Source organism: Mus pahari, chromosome 21 (genome assembly GCF_900095145.1).
Source record: "Mus pahari chromosome 21, PAHARI_EIJ_v1.1, whole genome shotgun sequence".
Lineage (NCBI taxonomy): Eukaryota > Metazoa > Chordata > Mammalia > Rodentia > Muridae > Mus > Mus pahari.
The window spans coordinates 43,877,276-43,901,046 of NC_034610.1; the positions used below are offsets into that span (position 1 = coordinate 43,877,276).

At 35.8% G+C, this 23,771-nt stretch overlaps 1 protein-coding gene across 1 annotated transcript in view; it reads left to right on the forward strand.

The window, feature by feature from the left end:
- Positions 1-20,189, forward strand: part of Bclaf1 (BCL2 associated transcription factor 1) — a 25,947-nt gene extending 5,758 nt beyond the window's left edge. The window contains exons 3-15 of the mRNA XM_021221118.2: positions 2,035-2,197; positions 3,289-3,402; positions 3,472-3,502; positions 4,010-4,059; positions 5,400-6,065; positions 6,208-6,377; positions 8,381-8,486; positions 9,619-9,703; positions 12,268-12,443; positions 13,576-13,756; positions 14,638-14,784; positions 19,683-19,895; positions 20,027-20,189. Of these exons, the coding sequence (XP_021076777.2) occupies positions 2,187-2,197; positions 3,289-3,402; positions 3,472-3,502; positions 4,010-4,059; positions 5,400-6,065; positions 6,208-6,377; positions 8,381-8,486; positions 9,619-9,703; positions 12,268-12,443; positions 13,576-13,756; positions 14,638-14,784; positions 19,683-19,895; positions 20,027-20,032 (1,956 nt within the window). The 5' untranslated portion in view covers positions 2,035-2,186 and the 3' untranslated portion in view covers positions 20,033-20,189. The remainder of the gene's footprint in view (positions 1-2,034; positions 2,198-3,288; positions 3,403-3,471; positions 3,503-4,009; positions 4,060-5,399; positions 6,066-6,207; positions 6,378-8,380; positions 8,487-9,618; positions 9,704-12,267; positions 12,444-13,575; positions 13,757-14,637; positions 14,785-19,682; positions 19,896-20,026) is intronic.
- The last annotated feature ends 3,582 nt before the right edge of the window (positions 20,190-23,771 follow it).

The following is a 23,771-nucleotide window of genomic DNA, read 5'->3' on the forward strand; positions in this document are numbered from 1 at the left end:
GGATGGTTATGAGCCACCATGTGGTTGCTGGGATTTGAACTCTGGACCTTCGGAAGAGCAGTCGGGTGCTCTTACCCGCTGAGCCATCTCACCAGCCCTTGCCTTACCTTTTTATCTTGTAACCTCAAACTCTAAATAAATAAGTACCTTCAGAATTATTTAATAATATTAAATTTAAATATGTGAGAAACACAGGTCTTTACAAAATTAATAAATTGAGTCTTATGGACATGATTACTTATTTTGACTAGTAAGTTAGAAATTTGAAAAATGACACAATTGGATCTTGACTTAACATGGACCTGAGGCAGTGAAATGGCTTAGCATGAGGAACACCTGTAGTGCAAGCCTTACTACCTCAGTTCAGTCTCCTATGCAAGGAGGAAGGAGGTGGGAACCACCTCTTTATAAACTTCATAAAGTTGTTTGATTTTTTACGTCTAGACTATAGCATTTTTGCAACTAAACACACATATCATATAATCACACTATAAAATAAATTGGGGCTGGAGAGATAGCTCAGCAGTTAAAAGTACTCTTACTGCTTTTCCAGAGAACATGGGGTTCTCAGCATCCACACGAAGCTCACAACTACCTGTAACTCCAGTCCCAGGAGACCTCACACATTTCTGGCCTCAGCAGGTAACAGGCATGCATGTGGCCACACATGAAGGCAAATCATCCATTACATAAAATACACATTTAAATAAATGAACTTAGTTTCCAGTTTCTCCTACCCTCTTTAAGGGCTGGGAAACAAACTCCTTTCTTACGTTGTACATGCTAAGCAATCCCATACTTAGTTCTTATTGTTTATTTTACTGTAAGAAATGAACCTATGTCCCAATGCTTGCTAAACAAGTACTCTACTGCAGAGCTGGTGTATCACTAATTCTTTCTTTCCTTCTGCATGCTAGGTCTTACTAAGAGCCCAGGCTGCTCTTGAACTCATGTAGGTTTTGAACTTGAGATAGTTTCATTTCAGTTTTCTGAGTAAGAGTGCTGGTCTATGTGGATGACTACTTTTTTTTTTTTTTTTTTTTTTTAGCAGTTTGAAATAATTGGTAGATCATAAGAAATAATTGAAAAAGCCGGGCAGTGGTGGCGCACGCCTTTAATCCCAGCACTTGGGAGGCAGAGGCAGGCAGATTTCTGAGTTCGAGACCAGCCTGGTCTACAGAGTGAGTTCCAGGACAACTAGGGATACACAGAAAAACCCTGTCTCAAAAGCAACAACAACAACAACAAAAAGCAAAAGAAAAAGAAATAATTGAAAAAAATTAAAAGGTCACTTGTATGAAAATACATAAATACTTTATCACTATAAAATATATACTAGTTAAATTATATATATCACACTGGTATATTTGCTATAGAAAAATTAACATACAGAGAAGATGCTGCATTAAATAGTGACTTCATTAACTTTGATACATACTATAATTCACAATTACTTTCTATTGCTATTATAATCATGTGTGTACTGAGTGAGTAGCCACTTAACAATGTAATGCTGATATCTTCATGTGAGCAGTTTTCATTAATTTTTGTATTGCACTTTTTTGTTTTGTTCTTGCAGCATACACTACGACTAGAAATAATGTGCCAATTTTGTTATTAGTAAGGCTTTTGGTCAGCACTAAGTTATAGTATTTAAGTTTTGGAACATTCAGAGGTTAGTTGTATATAAATTTGCCCATCTGTTGGTTATTGTCCATGTTGCCTACAGTTTATGGTTCAACTTACATGGCAAAATAAATGGTTTTTTATTTTGTGCTCTACCCCCAGCCCCTAATATTATTCTGAATCTCTGAAAAAAGAGTGAATTATATACATGTAATGATTTACCATATGTTTAGATTTTTTTCAGGAGAAGCACATTTTATAAATCAATACTGTTATTACTGTCTGCACTAGTGAGGTCTAATTGTATCAGTGTTTAGAACAGTTGTGCCAACTTTTTTTTTTTTTGTAGTTCTGATATTTCTTATGATCTCTTTAATTCCTTTATCTTTTGTTGTTCTTTCTTGCCAGCAAGATACAGGGGAGCTTGGCATTGCCCTGCAAGTCCCAGCAGTTAGGAGGCCTTTAGTCACCTTTCTACTAGAGGAGGAGGCTATGTAGTGCACATTGAGGCTTTTGTATATGAGAAACAGTTCAGTGCTTTAAGTCCATAAAGCACTGTGATGACCGCTTGGTGAGGTTTCTTTCTAAGTTTATTTATTTTTAAGAGTTGTACAGTTTTTTAAATGTTACATGTATGGGTGTTTGGTTGCATGTTTGTTGGATCCCTTTACAGGAATTTTGAATCGTTGTTGGTTTCCACCTGTGCTTTTTGCTTTCTTTAACTGACAAAATTTCTTCTTACAGTATATTCTGTATATTATTTTTCATACAGTATATTTTTTTCTTAATGCTTTTCAGATCCTTTCCACTTTTCTAACTTAAATTTTTTTTTGCTTTTTAAAACAAAACTAAACAAACACAAAACACTTTCACAAAAGCACAAATCAAAATAAACAAGCAAAAGACTGTTCAGACAAAGAAAAAATTGCCGAACAATGCAAAATAGACAAAAAGTCTACACTAGACTTTACAGAAATACCATCGAATTCATACTGTGTTGACTAAGTACTCTCTGGGTATGGGGCATGCACTGAGTGAAGTGTGCTTAAAACACCTATTGAGACTATTGGAGAACATTGATTCTTTTTTTTTTTTTTCCCTTTGCTAGGTGGTATCACTTGCAGATAGCTTCTTGGCAAGGGGTGGGACTCTGTGTACTCCTTTCTTAGTGTTGGGACCCTGTCTTAGAGAGTGTTCTTAAATCACTGACCCATCTCTCTAGTCTGTTGTGCCACTTTTTAATGTTCTTCAGGTTTCTTTTTTTCTGTAGTACTCATCCATTTTTATCATTTTTACATGGGAGGTAAGTAGACTTTTATATTGGGCATAGAAAAGATCTAACACAACTATTGTCTGACATTGCTCTTTCTGACTTCTGAAGTTGGTTGGTGCCTTTGGATTGAGGCACATAGGAGTTAAGTCCATGGAAATGTTTTCCCTTGAGTATTTAGTATCTTACGCAGGTGAAAATAGTTTTTTGTTGTTGTTGTTGTTGTTTTGTTTTTTGTTTTTTTTTGGGGGGGGGAGATAAAAGGCCTGTTTTATAAGTAAGCATTCCTTTGAAAAGAATGACTTGTAAAAATCCAGCTTATATCTGGAAATAAGTAAATATCAAAATATCCTTTTGTATTAATTTAACCGATGTTGCTTTCATTTGATTAGGAGAAAAGAAATGGGCCGCTCCAATTCTAGATCACATTCTTCAAGATCCAAGTCTAGATCACAGTCTAGTTCTAGATCAAGATCAAGATCACATTCTAGAAAGAAGAGATACAGGTGAATTAATGTGTTTCTGGTGCTTTTAATAGTGAAATAGTAGTTAAGGATTAGGTCTGCTGTGTACAGGTACAGTGTATGGTGTACGCATGCCATCAGTGTACCGTTCTCAATACAACTCTGTGACTTGGATTTGTTGTCCTCACTTAGAGTTGAAATTGAATTGTCTAAGTTGTAACCTAGTGATCTGAGATTTACTGTACTGTGTTAATACATGATGGGTTTCTTTGTTTCTTTCTATCTTAAGAGATAAAATGGATAGTTTTGAATTTTTTTGGCACTGAATCATATTTTCTGTTTTTTTTCTGAGTCTGGTTCTTTAAAGAATAATTTCCCTCCCCCCCCTTTTTTTTTTATTTAACAAATGATATTTTTCTTCAGATAATTTTCCCTACTAGCAGTACATGGCGTCATATACATTTCTCTTAGTATGACTTTTAGTGACAGCCTAGATGTTTTATACAATCTTGTGTTGGATATATTGCTACCCTCTCCCCCATGTCCTGTGCCCAATTTCTCAAGGCCTCTCCTTCATTGCTGCTTGTGGACGTTGTACATCGTGGTGCGCACTAGGCTCCGCACCACGATGTACAACGTCCACAAGCAGTATCCTGAAGGAGATCAGGAAACAGCAAAGACAGGAAAGTTTTTAAAAAGGTAAGAATCCAAAGTAGTGCATTTATAGTACTAATTTAAAAATAACATTGTGCTTTGTATTTAACTGTTTTTACTTGTTCCTGCTCAATAGTTATAGTTTTTAATTATTTGTTTTGATGTTTCTATTTTATTAGCATTTTCGATCCGTTCACAACTAGCAGTTATAAACAAGAAAAAAAGGCCTTGTTTATAAAGGCCCAAGATAACCAATATTATAAACAGTTTTGTGGTAGAGACTTCCCTTTTTGCTTTAGAATGTGACCTTTCAGAAACAGTGTAGCCATGTTTACCTGTTGTGTGTAACACAGTCCAGCTGTCTGCTTTGTGCATTCTTCCTGATTTGGGAAAGCATCCTTATCTCTCAGTGAGTCTAGTGACATTTTAAGTACTTTGTTTAAATTCTAGTTCCAAGCAATACAGAAAGTAATGCTAGCAAACTAATGGAAATTAGGTTAATACGTAGAGCAGGTATGCTGCTTATGAATTTTTTTCCCTACTATTCAACCTGGAATTTTTTCCACTGAATTGATAAGAGTAACTTCTGTTATTACCAGAAGTCATTTGTCCTCTAGAGCAGGGTTTTTTTGTTTGTTTGTTTTTTGTTGTTTTTTTGAGACAGGGTTTTTCTGTGTAGCCCTGGCTGTCCTGGAACTCACTCTGTAGACCAGGCTGGCCTTGAACTCAGAAATCCGCCTGCCTCTGCTTCCTAAGTGCTGGGATTAAAGGAGTGCGCCACCAATGCCTGGCCAGAGCTGATTTTATATGAACTATTTTTTTTTATTGAGTTAGACTATTAAGTACTTAAAGTTATGTTATTAAAGTATTTCTGTGAGGTCTTGTTTATATTGACAAGAAAGATAAATGTGGTAGCACATGCCTGCAATCCCAGTGTTAGAGAGGTGGAGGCAGAAGGCTCAGGAGGGTCTGTCCACTTTAGAGAGTTTGAGGCTAATCTGGAATACATGATGTTTTACTGCAAAATGCAAAAAGTGAAATCTGAAAATTTGAGCATAAATATAGATTGAAATTTTAGTAGGTATTTATATATCTATTAGTAGTTCCTATCTTCAAAAAGTTAAATTTAGGCTGTATTTTATATCAGGAGCTCTTAAAATTTGGATGTGTTAGTATAAAATTGTGGTGGGTAACTGCGTAGAGTAGGTTTTTGAGCATGACTTTAGGAAATTTAAAAGTATAAATTCTGTGTGAGTGTTTTTAATGGTTTTAAAAATAAAGTTAAATTTCAGTAGTGTCCTTTTGTTGGACAATACATTTAAATATGCAAGTTATCTCTAATGAGTGCAATCTCAAGTTACTGTCCTCTTCTTTGCTTATTACAGGTTCACAGATGAAGAGTCTAGAGTATTCCTGCTTGATAGGGGTAGTATCAGGGATAAAGAGGCTCCGAAGGAGAAAGGGTCAGAGAAAGGCAGGGCAGGCGGGGATTGGGAGGATCAGGAAGTTCTAGATTACTTTAGTGATAAAGAGTCTGCAAAACAAAAATTCCATGACTCTGAAGGGGATGACACAGAGGAGACAGAGGATTATAGACAGTTTAGGAAGTCAGTCCTGGCAGATCAGGGGAAGAGCTTTGCTAGCTCATCTCACCGGAATACTGAGGAGGAAGGACCCAAGTACAAGTCCAAAGTTTCATTAAAAGGCAATAGAGAAAGTGATGGATTTAGAGAAGAAAAAAACTATAAACTGAAAGAGACTGCATACATAGTGGAAAGGCCTAGCACTGCAAAAGACAAGCACAAGGAAGAAGACAAGGGCTCTGACAGAATAACAGTGAAGAAAGAAGTGCAGTCCCCGGAGCAGGTAAAGTCTGAAAAGCTCAAAGAGCTCTTTGATTACAGTCCCCCTCTACACAAGAGTCTGGACGCTCGAGAAAAGTCCATCTTCAGAGAGGAGAGCCCACTGAGGATCAAAATGATAGCCAGTGATTCTCACCGTCCTGAAGTTAAACTCAAAATGGCACCTGTTCCTCTCGACGATTCCAACAGGTAATTCCACATTGGTGCCTAGTAAGTAATGTAGAGGTGTACTTAGTGATGACATTACTTTTCTGAACATGAAGTTATACATTCAAATCAATGGTGTATTTTGTTTGTGTGTGTGTGTGTGTTTATTTTTGATATATTCTAGACCTGCCTCCTTGACTAAAGACAGGCTACTTGCTAGCACGCTTGTCCATTCTGTCAAGAAAGAGCAAGAATTCCGATCCATCTTTGACCACATTAAGCTGCCTCAGGCCAGCAAAAGCACTTCAGAGTCATTTATACAACACATTGTATCCTTGGTTCATCATGTGAAAGGTATGCTTGGTATATGTAGTATCATGAATTAAGCTTTTCTTGCATGCAAAAAAAAGTAAAGTTGAAAATAGCTATACTAACTGAGCTAGTAGGTATACTATTAGTACTATTAAATATTAAACATTTGGAAAATACATCGTGGAGAAGATAGAGTTAGAATTGAGACTAATAAATATAAGACATAAGATGATCAAAAAATGGCTGAAATTAAAATGTGAAAATCAGTATCACATAGAAGTATGATACAGATTTACTTTGAAAATTTAGGTGTCCTATTGCATGTAAAAATTAACTCAATGGTATGCCTATGACTTGGTGACTCAGTGGGTAAGTGTATAGCAACTCTTGGCAGTATAGTTACTGCTCTTTTACTGAAAGTTTATATTAATAGGGTATGTCTTTAGGTTCTAGAAATAAATGGCTTCATTTTAGCTAAAGACAATTCATATTTTCACCAGTATATTGTTGTAGTTTAAAAGCTACTAATACTTTTCAAAGACTGGGGGTATAGTTTTTGTTTGGGGGTAGGCAGCTAAGTGTTGTGGTTATTTTTGTGCTTAGCAGGTTCTTTCCCAGGACACCTGATGGCTGTTGGTTGTTTTTTTGTTTCTTTGTTTTTTTTTAAGTTAGTCATGCAAACGACTTGTAATAGCTGAACCTGTCACAGTTCCTTATGTACTGAATAACTAGAACTTTTTTGGCTGTAGTCAGCGTAACAACAGCGGTTTGCTCTTTGGCTTTAGAGTAGCTTGTGAACCATATCATGACTTTCATGGCTATAGTATTGTGGCACAGAAAAGTAGGAAGCAGTAACATTTTTTCTTATTTTTCTTTTTCTTTTTTTTTTTTTTTCTCAGTCTTTTTTTTTTTTTTGTGACCTGTCTCCACACTTTACAGTTTATTGTTGAATTTTGAGATCAGATTTTGATACATTTTTTCCTTTTTCCTTTTCCTTTTTCCTTTTTTAGAGGATCTGTAGTTATGTTTCATAATTGGTGTTGTGCAACCGATCTGAACAGCTCTTACTTTATATAGAGCTGAAAATGCCCAGTGATGTTTTCTTTTTCATTATAACTAGGTCCTGGAATATGTTTTGAAATGCCAAAATCCATGTTTCAAAGTAAAATAGCTGTTGAAAGATACAGGCAAAGTTGAATCTTCTGTCTTCCTGGCAAAAAAATGGCATAAAAACTGAGTTGCTAGCTCAAATTCCTGGGTTTCATGGAATTATGATTGAGGCACTACCCTGGTAGTGGCCATTTCAAGTTTTAATGATTGGTTATGAGACATGTGCTGGATACTGGGCGGTAAGTTGACACAGATGTATGTTGACCTGTTAAGCAGATAGCTTACTTCATAATGTAACATTTCATAGTTCATGACTTTATACGTCTATTTTACATTTACAGCATATCTTAAACTGGTTTAGAAACTAATCAATATTGTTGCTACTAATTTAAAAACTACTTAAAGATAACGTGCTGTCAGGTTTGCCAAGATGCCAGAGTTTTTGGACAAATTAGTGAATGTAAATCAATTCCAAAGTGTTTTTTTTTCCCCTCTCCAATTAAGTGATAGTATTCACTTTTTTTGTAAAGCTGTTTCTGTTGATATGTCATCATAGTTCACATGATTTTATTTATTCAAACTATCTGTAGTTTTCTTTATTTTTGCTGCAAATGATTAATTGAAATGACAAATTTGTTTAGTTGGCAGGGTTTAAGGACATACCACCTATGGTTCCTTTTTGAGGAAGTAGTTTATTAGCATGCAGTTAGAGTCTTGATTATCTGTTAATTGTATGGGGTTGTAGTTAATATTGACAGGGGTCCTGTGAGGACCTTTGCAATCAGTGTTGAGGTAAAAGGAAGTAAATGAGTAGGAGTTTTTATTTTAACACTTTATTCTTTTCTCTCACCTGCTACATGCCCTTCTATCACAAATGAAAATTCCCTCTTAAAATTAAGATTCCTAATTCGACAGTGTTTCTCCTAAATCAACAGAGCAATACTTCAAGTCACCTGCAGTGACCCTAAACGAGCGGTTCACTTCATACCAGAAAGCTACTGAAGAACATAGTACCCGGCAAAAGAGCCCTGAGATACACAGGTATGGATAGTACTGAATTTGCATGTAAAATGATATTAATGAAAGATGCTTAAGGTTGTATGAGAAGTATGCTGTCATCCTCAAAAGGAAGCTTTGGACTCTGCTGGAATGAGGCACTGTATTTCAAGTTTAGAAAACTTAATTTTTTCCCCCCTGATTCTTAGTTTACTTAGTTTAAAATTGTTAGAACTTTAATATTCTACCTTTAGTCATTGTGGAATTTAATAGCTTTGAGTTTTGGGGGCCGGGTTGGGGAGTGACTGTCTCAAGGAACCTTTGAATTCCTGAGTCTATCTGAGGTAAAAATGCTTGGTGAGGACCAGAAGCAGTCATCATGAAAGAGGGTGGGCACTGCAGTTGTGCTGCAGACCATATTATGGCTTCCGTGCATTGGGAACCAGTTAGTGAAGATCTAGACATTAGTGTTTTCACCTGATAGGATAGTGCTGAAACTCAGAATTGAATTTGGTGCTTAGATGCTCATGTATTCTGATGGTTGATGACTGCTGGGAACGCAGTGAGAAGTTCTAACTAATAAAAGCCTGAAACTCAGAGGTACAGAATCAAGCACAAGAGAAGTTATAAGAACTCTTGGAAGCCAGGAATTTGTTAGAGGATTATATAAATCCTAATATTGAATAAGTTAATTCATTTTAGTGGCATGGAGATTTAATATTTAAAATAATAAAGTATTATTTTTCATGGTTAAAGTTTAGTGTTTAAAGGTCTGCTTTCATTTATATATAAAGGTCTACGCTGAGTATTTAATTGGTTTGGTTTGTGTCTGAGGCAGGATTTTGCTATGTTTAGCCTTGTACTCAATATGTGGCTTATGTGGACATCAAACTCAAAGCAGTCTTTTTTTTTTTTATTTATTTTTTATTTATTTGTTTCAACAAGTGGAGTACTAGGATGACAGGCATTTGCCATTATATCCAGTTTTTCATTAATTCTTAATGCATATAATTTTTATTTCTTGTTTTAGGAATTAAAACAGTAGACTTAACTGTGCCAGATTGGTTTCTCAGGAGAGACGTAACTATCTAGTATTTCTCAACAATGGGTAGTACTGATTTTCTTTTGAATAAGAACGTAAATAATATAACTACAAATATACTTTATTTTACTTAAGGAGGATCGACATCTCTCCCAGCGCTCTGAGGAAGCATACCCGTTTAGCAGGAGAGGAGAGAGGTTTTAAAGAAGAAATTCAAAAGGTATAGGTTTTTTCTTTATAATGTACTTGCTTTTCATGTGAAACTGAGCTAAATGATACTATACTAAACATTGTTTTCTTAGGGAAAATGATTATACCTTTTTAAAATTTGTAAATTCACAGTTTATGGTAGTGTATCTTAATTTAAACCAAGAACATCATTTTGAAAATGCTTGTAAATATGGTAAGGATAGGGAGTTGGTGGTTAGAAAAGATTAAATAGGATATAAATTATATTATGGTTTTTATGAGATTTTGAGATGAAATTGAGAAGTCCGAATTTGAATGTGTCTTTTAAAGTTAATTGTATTTCTGCTCCTTAAAGAAGTTACCCTAGCACTGTCCTTTTAAAGGTCGCAAGTCTTGACTGCCTAGGCTGTCCTTGAACTCATGCCAACACTCATGCATGAGCGTCCTGAGTGCCTAGCTTACAGATGTGCACTGTCATACCTGACAGTTGCACATTTTTGTGTGGTTTAAGAAATAGGCCTCTTTTTACTTGTGATTTCCCTTCTGTTTTGTTCTATTTAGGCTTGTTTTATATCTTATATATCTTACTGTTATCCCTTAGATGCCTGTTTGTTTTCTAATGAGAGACAGAAAGGAGTGGATCCAGATGGGAGGGGAAGTGGGGAAGAAATGGGAGGAGTAGAGGGAAGGGAAACTGTAATCAGGATGTATTGGATGAAAAAAAATCCTGTGTTGAATTAAGGAAAAAAAAGAAGCGTTTTAGGCTGGGTCCAACTTTATTCCCTACACCTAGAAGGCAGAGGGCAGCCTGAGCTATCTGTATAAAAGCCAGGCCTGCCGTGGCTACGTCGTGAGGAGGAAGAGACTGGGTATTCTAAAAACTGATTTGCAAAGCGAACTTTGGAACAAATCAGGTTTCATTTCTATTGGACTACTTAGGACTTTGGCTTTGAAACTTGAAAAGAACCTGTTTAGATAATACAGGTAAGGTGAGAAAGCCAGGGCTAAGACTACAGTGTTTAAGGACTTGCTGGTGATTCAAGGGGACATTTATTGAGTACACTAGTTCATATGGCTATCTATAAAGTTTTTAGTAAAATATGCAGGAGAGGTGGCAAGGGATCAGTTCTGTTTTGAAAATGCTCTGAGTATGGAAAATAACTCTTGAACCTTGACTTTTCTAATTACAATAATAAGGATGCATTTGTTTTGTAGAGCTGTGGAAGATTTGGGCTATTTTGGATTTTACTTGTATTAATAGGAATTTCTTGACAGTGCCAGTGTACACATTTTTCAGTAGGGTGTGCTGCTAACTAAATTGGATTTGAAATCTGGAACTTAGGGGTAAGGTGATGCCTAAGCATAGGAGATAACAGTTTTAGAAAAACCGCCTGAGGAATGAACAGTTCAATACTTATACCTTATTAGTAAGAGTTAATTGTTTTTCATTTCTCCAACAATTGACTTTGTCTTCATCTGAGAGAGAAGTAACTGATAGATGACCAGAAAGACATGATAATTGGGCTTTGTTATCTTCCTGTCTTTAATAATTAATTAACTTGTTAGTATGAAGTTACATGCTTAGCAAGATTTACAGAGTTTTTCACTTAGATATTGTTTCTTACAGAGTCAGTAATAGCTAGGATTAGGAAAGGTTTGTTTATGATTAGACTTGTGACTCTAGGGACAAATTGATGAGTAGTACTTAACATTGAGAGATTCAGATGTTTCAGGTTTGTTCATGCTTATGAATATTATAGTTAGATGTCCCAGTTCTCATTGTTGAATAGTACCAAGGATGTCCACGTTGCATAGCATCTTACTGATGTATAATTTCTCTTCATTCCTAGATGCCTCTTTTCAACTTCTAAATTATATAGTATTTGAAAAAAAGCAATGGAACAAGGAGGAGGTGAACTGTGACCCAGTTAAACTAATGTCTGTTGCAATACCTGAATTGAGAAAGGGCAATATATAGCCCAAAATACTGAATACAGGATTGCGAATAATATCTTTTGACTTTGTTTGACCTTTGTTCAACCTCAGTTTTATTAATCTTATTCCACTTGCATGTCATGAAAATTAGAGTCCCTAATTTTGAAGTATCTTCTATTGGGTTTATCAGTTTATCTGGGAAGAGCTTGATGTTAATGAGGCATAGCTAATGAGATTCATAACTCCAGGATCTCGAGATTGTAGGCTGAAAACCATATTTCATCTATAGATTATAACTTTTAACACTGTCCAACTATTTCATAACAGCATTTTGGAAGAATGAGGGTTAATAATGATTCACTGAATAGAAAGTTGTATCACTTTGATGAATGAAAGCTGAATGGATTGCTTTGAATAAATACCATAAAACTAAAGAATTTAGTGTATTGAAGTTTTAGTATATGTACATAAATGCTCATTAAAGTATCATTTTTAAAAGAAATTCGGAGGATGATGGTAGTATATGATGCAGTAGTTTTTGATACTAAATATAATATACTAAAATAGCAGTTTAGGATCTGTTGTGCTATAACTACATGATTGTACACATTTTGTTTCTTTCCCGAAGTCTGTGTTTTTACACGTATGTGTTTTCTGCAGGGAGATAAAAAGTTAAGGTGTGATTCGGCTGACCTTCGGCATGACATTGACCGTCGCCGTAAAGAGAGGAGTAAAGAACGGGGAGATTCCAAGGGCTCCAGGGAGTCTAGTGGGTCCAGAAAGCAAGAAAAAACACCAAAGGATTACAAGGAGTATAAACCTTACAAAGATGACAGGTGATTGTTCAAATTATCCTGATTTAGGCTTTAGCTTCTAATTAGCCTTTAATAATTGTCAGCTTAATTGCTTTCAATTTTGACTATGTAATCAAATGTTTAAATTTAAACAATTAAAATTATTTGTTTTACAGCAAAAATGTATTTGTCTTTTACACGGCTTATGGTGGATGAGGACAAAAACTTTGGAATAGCAAGCTAACACTGAAAAAAAAAATGACAAATTAATGTGTCCTATTATCCAGGCTACATCAGGAGGTTGGACTTCAATGCAGTGCATTTCTAGAAACAGTTTGTGTAAGAACTTTGGTTCGTTATGCTTGATTCCGCACTTTTTCAACTCATAACACCCAGAGTACAAGACTGTTAACGTGTTCTCTAGTGGTTTAACATGGGAAAGATGGGGGGAGGAAAAACCAGGCTAAAAATCAGGCTTAGTGTGCTCTAGTCTTGAGAATTGTATTTCCCCGGATACTGTTAGCAGTGGTAAGAGTTACTGCAGGTATGACCTTTTTTGGGTGTTGCATTAGAATCATGTAAATTTATCTTTAGAGAGTCAAATAAGTAGGACTAAAATGTATTAGAGAGAAGTTTTTTCTTGATGTTTATTAGGTAAATGGTGGATTATACTTGTGCTTTTAAATTTATGACTGTTACTTGTAATGTTACATGCCTTTTATTTCTGTCATGATGTTGTGGCCTCACTCAGGGTGTGTATAAACTGTAGTCTTTAAAACCTGTACTCAAGAACATTGTGGACTGGGGCTGTAGCTTAGTTATAGCATGCTCACCTAGCATGTGTTCAATCCCCAGCACCGCAACAAAAGCCAAACCCACTCTTCCTTTCCTTGTATTCAAATAACAAAAGATGACACGTAAAAGTAATGAAGAACTGAACATCATTGAAGTTTGCAAACTACCAGTTTCTAGCTGGTAGGATGTAGTATGTTAGTTATTTAAAACAATCAATGAAGACAATTGGAAACAGACTGTGTCAGAGTTTATACCCAGTTTTATTTATATAATAATTTTATGTGGGTACTTTTTTTTTTTAACTTAAAAACATTCCTCATAAGATTTTTAAATAATTATTTATCTTTAAAAAAAATAGCACATTTCTTTTCTCTTTCAGCAAACATAAAGGTAGAGAGCAGGATCACTCTCGGTCATCGTCCTCTTCAGCATCACCTTCCTCGCCCAGCTCTCGAGAAGAAAAAGAGAGTAAGAAAGAAAGAGAAGAAGAATTTAAAACTCACCACGAGATGAAAGACTACTCAGGATTTGCAGGAGTTAGCAGACCACGAGGAACCTTTGTAAGTAATAGTTCTCTTTGATCATCCGGGAGTCTTTATCTTGGAGAGCTGAGCAGAGAGGAAACCAAATCAACCTTATAGATTGTTATCTTTCCCAAAGCCAGAGTCAAGTCAGTCTTGAGTAATATGGGATTAGTAATGTAATCTTGCCGATTAAATGAAATGCCATTCAGTTTGAGACTTTGAAGCCTCCGTATAAACTAGATACTTGTTTTTTACTTTCAGATCAGTGTTTCAAGAGTAAAAGTTCACTTATTAAATCACTAATTTTGGAAAACCTGTTTAAAAAAATATTAAAATGGATTTATATCTCTGTATTATTGCTGTTTTTGTTTTCTGTTCAACTCCTTACTTAAATGTGTACTAGCCACACAACTTTCCCTAAGTCTATGTGGAATCTATTACCCTTTTATAAAGGTATTGTAACTGTTACAGGCTTAAATGGAGTGCATTTTCTCAGGTCCATAGATTAACCTTTAGCTATATCTAGTTGGATATTACTGTAGTCACTAGGTCATTTGGGGGAAACAAAAGGGCTTTTTTTTCAGGGTAATACTTTGTTGGTATAATTCACAGGAACTATATAGCTTTTGGCTAGTGAGTAGAGGGACCTGCCTATATTACTGTTTAAAAATACTAGTTTCAGGTCATGAAAGTACATACTCTAATACTACAGAATATCACTTATCTTCATCTACTCAACTTCTAGTAGCCTTGTATAAAATGACTGCCTGGTCTATCCTCAGTGGCTGTGAAGACACACACACACACACACACACACACACACACACTTTGCTTTTGTTACTGCAGTAAAATCTAGAGTTTGCATGTAACTAAATACCTTTGATTGCATTACTAAAAACTGTGTTAATGTTAATCAGTTTCGAATTAGAGGCAGAGGAAGAGCCAGAGGAGTTTTTGCTGGGACAAATACTGGTCCAAACAACTCAAATACCACTTTTCAAAAGAGACCGAAGGAAGAGGAATGGGATCCAGAATATACCCCAAAGAGCAAGAAGTACTTCTTGGTGGGTGTTAGAAATCTGTTTGCTTTGATTTGTGTTGATTTTCCAAACATCCTAGGTGAATACATTTCAGTACAGATGTTCACCACTATGAGATTTTCATTGTAACTTGGGCGAACATTTTTAATATCATTACTTAAATTGTTTGAAACTTTAAATTCAGTTATGGGTCCCTCTGGTTCTGATTTTATGCTTGACTTATCACCACAGCGGGCTGCTTAAGGTAAATTAAAAATTGCCTGATTTGATTGCCACATTCAGATAGAACAAAACCATACTATAGTTGAGTTTAACATCTTTCATACCTGTCTAGAAAACACTTGTAAGTGTAGAAACCTCTTAATTAAATTGTACTTTATTTCCTAGCTATTTATTTAAAGACAAGGAAAGCAATGTTCTTCATGGTTCTTGTAATAAGGGATCTCGAGTTTTCCAAAATTCATTGGAATAATAGGAAAACTAGGTATTGAAAATGCAATTGCTAGATAAGTTGGTTTTGGTCCTTGGTTGTAATGGATATGCTTTTCCTGTTCAGATTGTTTCCCAAGGGTTAAAAGTGAGGTTGTGGGTCTTGAAGCCTCTCTGGATAGGATGGTAATTTTGTTCAGTTGGGCATGGGGAGTGGGTTGTATGTTTTGTATTATAGGGGCAGATTATTAAGTTACTCAGATGTATCTGAATATCAGTTTTTAATCATAGTTTTTCAGGGAAGTCATGCTCATGAGGCTAGTTTTGAAAATAGTAAGCAAGGTAGTAAGTAGTGGTAGACGGTGATCAAACTGAGTGTCCATAGCAGGTTTGCTTAACTAGAGGATAAAGCTGTATTTTGAAGTAAATCTGCTTGGAAAGGATCAGTACACTTCTTCAAAAATGGATCTTCTCCCTATCTAGGTTGGGTCTGAAGTGATTAGGAGAGAGCAAGAGTGTATCCTGTGGATCCAGTGGATATTTGTTAATACAGATTTAGACAATGAGATCCAGGAACTGCCATGTCAGGTCACCATTAAAGGTGTGATGAAATTATGTAGAAGACATGATGCTAAAAGGCTCACATTTCAGATATGGGATGAGGGGAGATAAAAATGCCAGGAAATAGTTCAAGTGTGAAGTTAGAAAGTTAAGAGAAGCAGCAGCAGCTAGTAGATTTTTTTATTTTTTTTTGGTTTTTGAGACAGGGTTTCTCTGTGTAGCCTTGGCTGTCCTGGAACTCATTTTGTAGACCAGGCTGGCCTCAAACTCAGAAATCCGCCTGCTTCTGTCTCCTGAGTGCTGGGTTCAAAGGCATGTACCACCACACCCTGCACAGCTAGTAGATTTTTAACCATTAGTTTTTTTTCTTCAAGATAGGCTCTCACTAGCCTAGGCTGGCATAGGACTCAGAGATTGCTGCTTTTGCTTTTGATGGCTGGGATTAAAGGCGAAAACCTGTGGTGTATTTTAACCATTTCAAAAACTAGTGTAGTTTTGAGACAAGGTCTCAAACCTATTAAGTATATCCTGGATGAATGTTGACCTTGAACTGGGTTTTCCTATTTGCTCCCTAAATTCTGGCATTACAGGCATGTGCCAATGCATGCTACTGAGATATAATTTAGACCAGACTTTCTGTTAGTTGTCAGGATCTGTTTTCATGGATCTTTAGATATTTGGGACATAAACATCTTACATTGATTTTTATTAATGTGTTATTTTAAGAATTTAGTTATTGGCTGGGTGTTGTGTACATTTTTCATCCTTTCATTTTTGGGAGGCAGAGGTGGGCAGATGTCTGAGATTGAGGTTAAACTGATCTACAGAGCCAGTTCAGGAAACATCCAGAAACTCTTCCTCCCTCCCTCCCTCCCCTTCCTCTGCAAAAGAATTTAGTTACATACTTTGTGGTTATTGTGTGCTATCATTTTCTTTTCTTTTTTTTTTTTCTGGTATGAAACAAGATATTTCTATGTAGCCCTGGCTGTCCTGGAACTTGTTCTGTAGAACAGGCTGGCCTCAAACTCAGAGATCTGCCTGCCTCTGCCTTTGCCTCCTACAGCCTCCCAGAATGATGGGATTAAAGTTGTGCACCTCTGCCTGGCTGTGGTTAATTTTTGGTCTGTATTATATGTTACAGGCATCATAGACTAATGGCTAAGTTATTTTTGTACTCAAGAGCAATTGAAGTGACTACTAGGATTCACCAGAAATATTGCGCATTTTATGTACAGACTGACTTTAGATAGAATTGAGACTGAGATAAGAGTCACAATATCAATTCCAAAGAAATGAGCCTTAAATTTAGTTATTCCTTTGGGTTTGTGAACTATAATATACCAGTGTTAGAAATTTTACCACAGTAAAATTTAATGTTTGGTAACATTTAAGCTGGACATGTTAATGAATATCTGAAATTCCAGCATTAAGGCAGGAGCTTAGACCTAAGTTTGGGTCTAACATGTGTTACACAGTGGCCCACTCTCAGACATAAAATCAGAAAGTTTTTTAAAAATTGCTTTCTCAGTTGAGGCTATTCATTTTCACAGATGAGTTAACATTCAGTTACTGAGTAGTTTGACTAGTGAGAGTGGGATTCATATTTAATGCCATGCACTGCACTCCAATCCGAATTTCTCATTTGTGATCTTCATCCTACCCTGCTTAAATAATTATGAGTGTTTGTTACATTCTTCAGTTTCTCATAAACCTTGGCTTTGTGGAAGGGACGGTGTGATAATCAATAGAGTTCTGGGGACATCCCAGTGTCAGGTAGAGCCTGAGAGACGAATAGGAGGAGTAGGAATAAGTGAGAAGTATGGAGTGGGCAAGTCATCAGAGGACAAGGAAGGGAGTGGACACACGAAGGGACTGATGACGACTTTAAAACTCAATACTTTGTAACTTTATTAATTGGAGGAGATTGGGACAGGATCTTACTCTCCAGACCAGCCTAACTGTGAAATGGAGTTTCCTGTTGACTGAATGTTGGCATTATAGGTTTGCATTCCTAGAAAAACTTGATTTTACTGTGTTAAGTGGAAACAGGTGGATGCTGGGGATCTTGAGTCCATTATAGATTCCTTTTTAAAAAGAAAAAAAGTCATTCTGACTGTTAGGTAAATATTTAACTGTCATCTGAGAAAAAATTAATTCCTAAAACTAGGAGATTCAAGTTTTGAATGTAAGAATTTGAAAAGTAAGACGGTTTCCACTGGCTGAGGGCACCTCAGTGGTTAGAACATGGGACTTTCTAAGAACCCTATACAAATGCTGGGTTTGTGGTCTGGGGGCCTAGCTGTAATTTCAGCCTCCAAACGGATTCCCCTAGCCACAGTTACCATACTGGGCAGTCAGGAATGTCACCAACTTAAATCTCGCCTTCCACAGGCATGTATAAGAACCTGTATAAGAACCCGTACATATGCTCACACATGGAAATGGAGAAAGAAGAAAAGTAGTGTTTTTAGCATCCACCCACTGTTTCACATAGTTGCTGTTAGAATAAATGTACTCTGAAAGGAACAGCTTAGTCTCCTGGGGTTCTAGTTTCTTTTTACTTAAAATTTCAGATGAGTTTATATCTAAAAGTAATGACTAATCTGACTGGCAACTAGCTTTTGCCATTTCTATTCTGAGTTGCCTGATATGGTAACTCATTTACTGCCACCGGGATTTGTGGGAAATAGGTAGTGGTCAGTAAAGAGTTTTAGGGTTTTTTTGTCTGTTTTCTCTGTTTTATAGGATAGGAACAGATAGTCATAGTATATATACCTGGTTCTACAGATTGGGTGAGTGATTACAAGCATTCAGAGCAGTGTGTCGATATACTTAGCACTGTAGACAGATGTTGAATCCTTGCTTGGTAGACACTGGACTAAGTGCATTTTATTGAATCTTTACTGTTCCTTCTAGGCTGTCTCCCTCTATTAGAACAAGGTAAATTCACAGAGAAGTTTGTTTCTGTTGAAGGTGTAATGGCAGGTCCTTTTTTCAGAACTTGTTTCCTTCTTGCTACACATTCAAAGATCATTAAAAGCAACATCAAACAAGGCTCTAAAAATGAGTGTTAGTGGCATAAGGGAGCATGAAACAATGTAACTGAGGAGATACCATTTGGAGTGGCTCTCTTGGGAAGTCTGTACTTTATGTATAGTCTCAGAAGTCATTCTTTATGGAGTCATGCACAACCCCACCTACAGTCTTGATTGTTTGGTAAAAGTGTCAAAAGATACAAGATATTAACAGCTTGAATTAAAACTGTTCTTTCAGATAGCTTGCTTAATATCTGCATGTATAATTCTAATTTTAAGTTATATAAGAAATTAATCTTTACAAATGCTTTTGCAGAAAGGCATACTCTGTTTTGAAAACAGTCTTTGTGACACTTTAAAAAAGATTGTAGTGAGTTGGGTAGTTGCTCAATTCTAGTACTTAAAAGCCCATGCAACACGACTTCCTTCTTCATTGTGTTTGTTTCCTTGTAAAGGGCCATTGTTTGTTTCACTTTGTCTCATAGTGGGCAGACTGAGTTAATGTGATAGGGACCTTTAACCTTTTCTACTGTGTTTTGGAATGGGAATACTTCTTTACGTACTTTTCAGCTATGAAGATTGTTTTACTTGATAGAATAGTTTATAAGTTGGGGAGTAACTGTTTAAATGTACTTATTAAAAAATTAAGTTTGGGATGTAATAGCTTCACTGTAAAAGAAAATAGCCAAGATAAATTGCCTTAAGGCTGTGTTGTCATGGTTTACCATTGAAACTCGTAGCCTGTGGATTGATGTATATTCATATCTAGATTGAAATTTCAGTGCAGGCTTTTAAAATCTCTTATGCTTACATAATTTACATGGCAGCTGCATAGTAGAGAATTGATATTTTACAAGAAAGCTGTTTATTGATGTTTCTTTTTAAACCCTTTTATAGCATGATGACAGAGATGATGGTGTGGATTACTGGGCCAAAAGAGGAAGAGGTCGTGGTACTTTTCAACGCGGCAGAGGGCGTTTTAATTTCAAAAAATCAGGTAGCAGTCCAAAATGGACTCATGACAAATACCAAGGAGATGGGATTGTTGAAGATGAAGAAGAGACCATGGAAAACAGTGAGGAGAAGAAGGACAGACGCAAAGAAGAAAAGGTAGACATTTTCTGAGTTTTCACAGTTTATTTAGTATGAACTTGGCAGGCAAATGAGTTGATAACTTTTAGAAATATTAATATTCACTATCCACAGATTTACTGATCTTTAATTTCCTTTTCCCTTTTTAGGAATAGTCTCAAGATTTCAACAGGGAGCAGAACTTGACACTTACATTTTTTTAAACCTGATTTTTGTTTTCAAATAAAGAATGTAAGCATTTTACTTAAAATGTACTGTTTGCAAGTAGTCTATAGAAATTTTGTTTTAAGTCTTCAAATATCTTGAAAAAAATAGTAGACTGTATGTTGAAAATTGTATTGAAATAAAGTAGAAAATGTTCGGTATCATATTTGTAACTATCAACTTTTAAAAACATTTGACTGTTTTTGTTACATGCATTGTATTTCTGCTTTGTCTATAAGAAGTGGTCAAGTCCAACTCTGTGACAACTCTTAACTTGCCTCCCTGTTAATAAGTCTTTGATTCTGAAGTGAACGTTAGCTCTTCTCAAATCCACACAAATCCTTAAACAGGAATTGTTTATAGTGACCACACTAATTATTTTAACTGTACACATCAGTTTAACATCTTTTAAAATTTGAACACTACATAGTAGGGTGACTAATTTTTGAAGAGTATCACAAAGTTGCTATTATGGTAAACCAGTTTCACACTTCAGCAAATATATAAGGAGGACAATAGCTTTGTTAATAGCTAAAAAGTACAAATTAAAAGATTTGAGAAAATGGTATTTTTTCTGAAAGCAAACAATGGCTTGTAAAGTCATTTGAAGAGACTTTCCAATATGAATTCAAAATTGAATATTCTCTTCCATTCTTACCTGATAGTTTGAGTCATGGTCTTAGATACCAGCTACCTACAAGAGAGAGAAATTGGTTTGTAGTATCAGTGTAAGTAAAATCCTGATTCCATAAACCTGATTGTGTTTAAAGCAAAAAACAAAACTACAATGAAACTTGGGAGTCCTTTTCATGTAGAGGAATATTACCCTGCAGCATAATGTATGCACACAGTCATCTAGTACCTGATTGGGTAGCTTACATATTTATTGGATGCTTTGAACAGCTGTAGATTAGTCCATAATATAACTACAAGATTAGATAGAGGCAACATACTGTTAAGTCATATTTAAGTAATTAGTTTTCTCTTAATGTTGCCAATAGGGGATTTTAGCAGGAAGCTTGTAGCACTGATTTAATTGTGTGTACATCCATCAATATAAGTTTATAAAATGGTGTTTTTCTTGGAGTCTATTCTTTAGGTAAATATGGTTTTTTNCTATTTGTTTAATAGCTTTTGAAGGAATAAAGTAAACTTCAGTGCTAAGAATTAAAATTTTTTTAAAATAAAAGCTAGCTACATTGCAGCAGATTAGTTGTGTGTGTGTGTGTGCATTTAAAGAAGATAATGCTTATTCTATTAATGCACACTTTTAAGTTTTGATGGTTGTACAGTGTTTTAGACCTTGAATAGCTAGTGGCTTTTGCTAAAAACTTTTGGCAACAAAATTAAACTAAAACCAAAGTCAACATGTGAAGTGTTTATCATTAGATCTTCAGGAGTCAGTATTGCATGATGCTCCCCTTAATTGACACATTGAAATTATGTAGTAAATCAGAAAATACCTGAAAAGCAACTTTATTGCTTCAATCTGGATATAAGTAGTTATTTATAAATAATAGTTGAGATTAACTTAAATGTAAAAACAACATGTGCTTAATTCCCTAATAATTTTCATACCCTTTCTAATTTATATGAATATATACCTTTCATTTCAACAGTTATTTGGTTATATACTGAATCTTCACATGTTTATACTGTTTAGCTTTACATTCTCCACACCAGAGAAGAGCAGATTGGTTGAACCTTATTTAATGAGGAGTAACAGGCTGTATTTAAGTGCTTTGTACCTGTGGTTACTTCCGTTCTCTAGTTCAAGACTATCCCATTACATCAGTCAGGGGTTGCTATGAGAACTGCAGTGGAGAATACCACAGTGAGTCTTCTCCTTTTCAGAGCCATACACAAAGTAGCCTGTGTGCATTTGAGATGACCATTTAGTTACACACTTGATGACACATTACAAAGCTGAAGTGTACCTCTCTCTTGGTAAAGCTGCTTGCTAACAAGTGCCAGGAAAATGACTGTTATCCACTGCGTACTACATGTTATATGCTGCATACTGTATGTTACACACTGCACTATGTGTTATACACTGCACACGCATACTTCCTTTACCCAGAAAAAAGAAATAAAATTGAACCAAAGGATTTTCCCAGGAAAAAAAAACAAAACAAGAAAGCAGTTTTAGAAGGCCATGACTCAATTCTTAGGTTTGTATGCTTAAACGTCTAGAAATTTTAATATAAAAAGAAAAGTCTTTCCCATTTGCACTCTATTTCAGAGAATTGTTATTGTTCCCCTTCGTTAAAATCAGTGTTGGGAATTAAAATTATAATTTGAGGGGAAAATAGTATCTAACGGGAATGAATGTAGATGGCTAAAGGATTCTTCCTCAGTGTGGTGTATATTTCAACAGGGACCCTTGTAAATTGTCATATGCCAATAAAATGTCCTAAGTGGTAACAGCTGGTCTCTGTTTACCTGAATTTGAGGCTAGTGCTGCTTGGACTCCCCAGCGGATTTCTGTGGCTTGTTTCTGGAATTTGGAATACCAACTTGTATAAATTTGATATGTGGTTTGATAAATGGTTTTAATTCTTTACAACTATCTTAATTGCTTTCTTGTCTTCTCCTTGGGAAGATGAGAATGTATACAGTTTTTAGTGAGCCATTCTATAAAGCACAGGAGTTCCAGATCCTTGACAAGAATAGGCACCAAACTTTAATCCTAGCACATGGGGATACCAGGTTGAGGTCAGTTGGAGCTGCATTTGTCATTTGTAAGATTTGTATAGGCTCCATCTTTGATTTGAGAGAGTCTCATTGGGCCCAAGCTGGCCTTAAACATCTGATCTTTCTGCTTCCACCTGTGTGTTGGAATTGCAGTGGTGGCCCATTATATTTTGTGCTTAGAATTGAACCTGGGGCTCTGTGATTGCTGGCCAATCACTCTACTGAGTCATATCCCTAGCTAACTGCCCTCCAAAAAGTACAGCTAATCAATAACTGGAGAGTCTTTGTTTTCTTTATCATCCAGTATAATCGAAAAATTTCTTTTAAAAATTATTGGAAATACAAAAGAAAGTTTGTGTGTGTGGCGTGGCCTCTGACCACAAAGGCCAGTAGAGTGAGTGCATTGGATTCCCTCTAGTTACAATTGTGCACCACTTTATGTGTGTCCTGGGAACTGAATTTGGTCTTCTGAAAGAAATGCATGTTCCTTTTAACTCATGAGCCATTTCCCTGTTCTGAAAAATTAATAATCACTTCCCCCAAGTTTTTGATAGTGTGTTACTTATGTGTATAGTTGTGTGTGATGTGCAAGTGTTGAGGGAGATGCAAGCACAACTTTTGGAGGGTGTAGTTTTGTTCTATCCTGCTGGTCTCAGGTTGTTAAGTTTGACAGAAATCACCTTTCCCCATTTGCCTCCTTGTTGGTCCAGGAATTGACAACTTTTTTTTTTTTAAACTTATTTTATTAGGTATTTTCTTCATTTACATTTCAAATGCTATCCCGACTGTCACCTATACCCTCCCAATTGACAACTTTTAATAACTTATAGCCTTAAATTTTGAAGCAGGTCTTGCTTGCTATGTAGCTCAAGCTGGCTTGGGATTTCTGGATATATTTTTGGAGTGTAGATGGTTAGAAGTCTTAACAGTACCATGGCAGAGAAGCTTGACAGCAGGGAGGCATGGCAGCTACTAGAGAGCTGAGTGAGGGTGTAC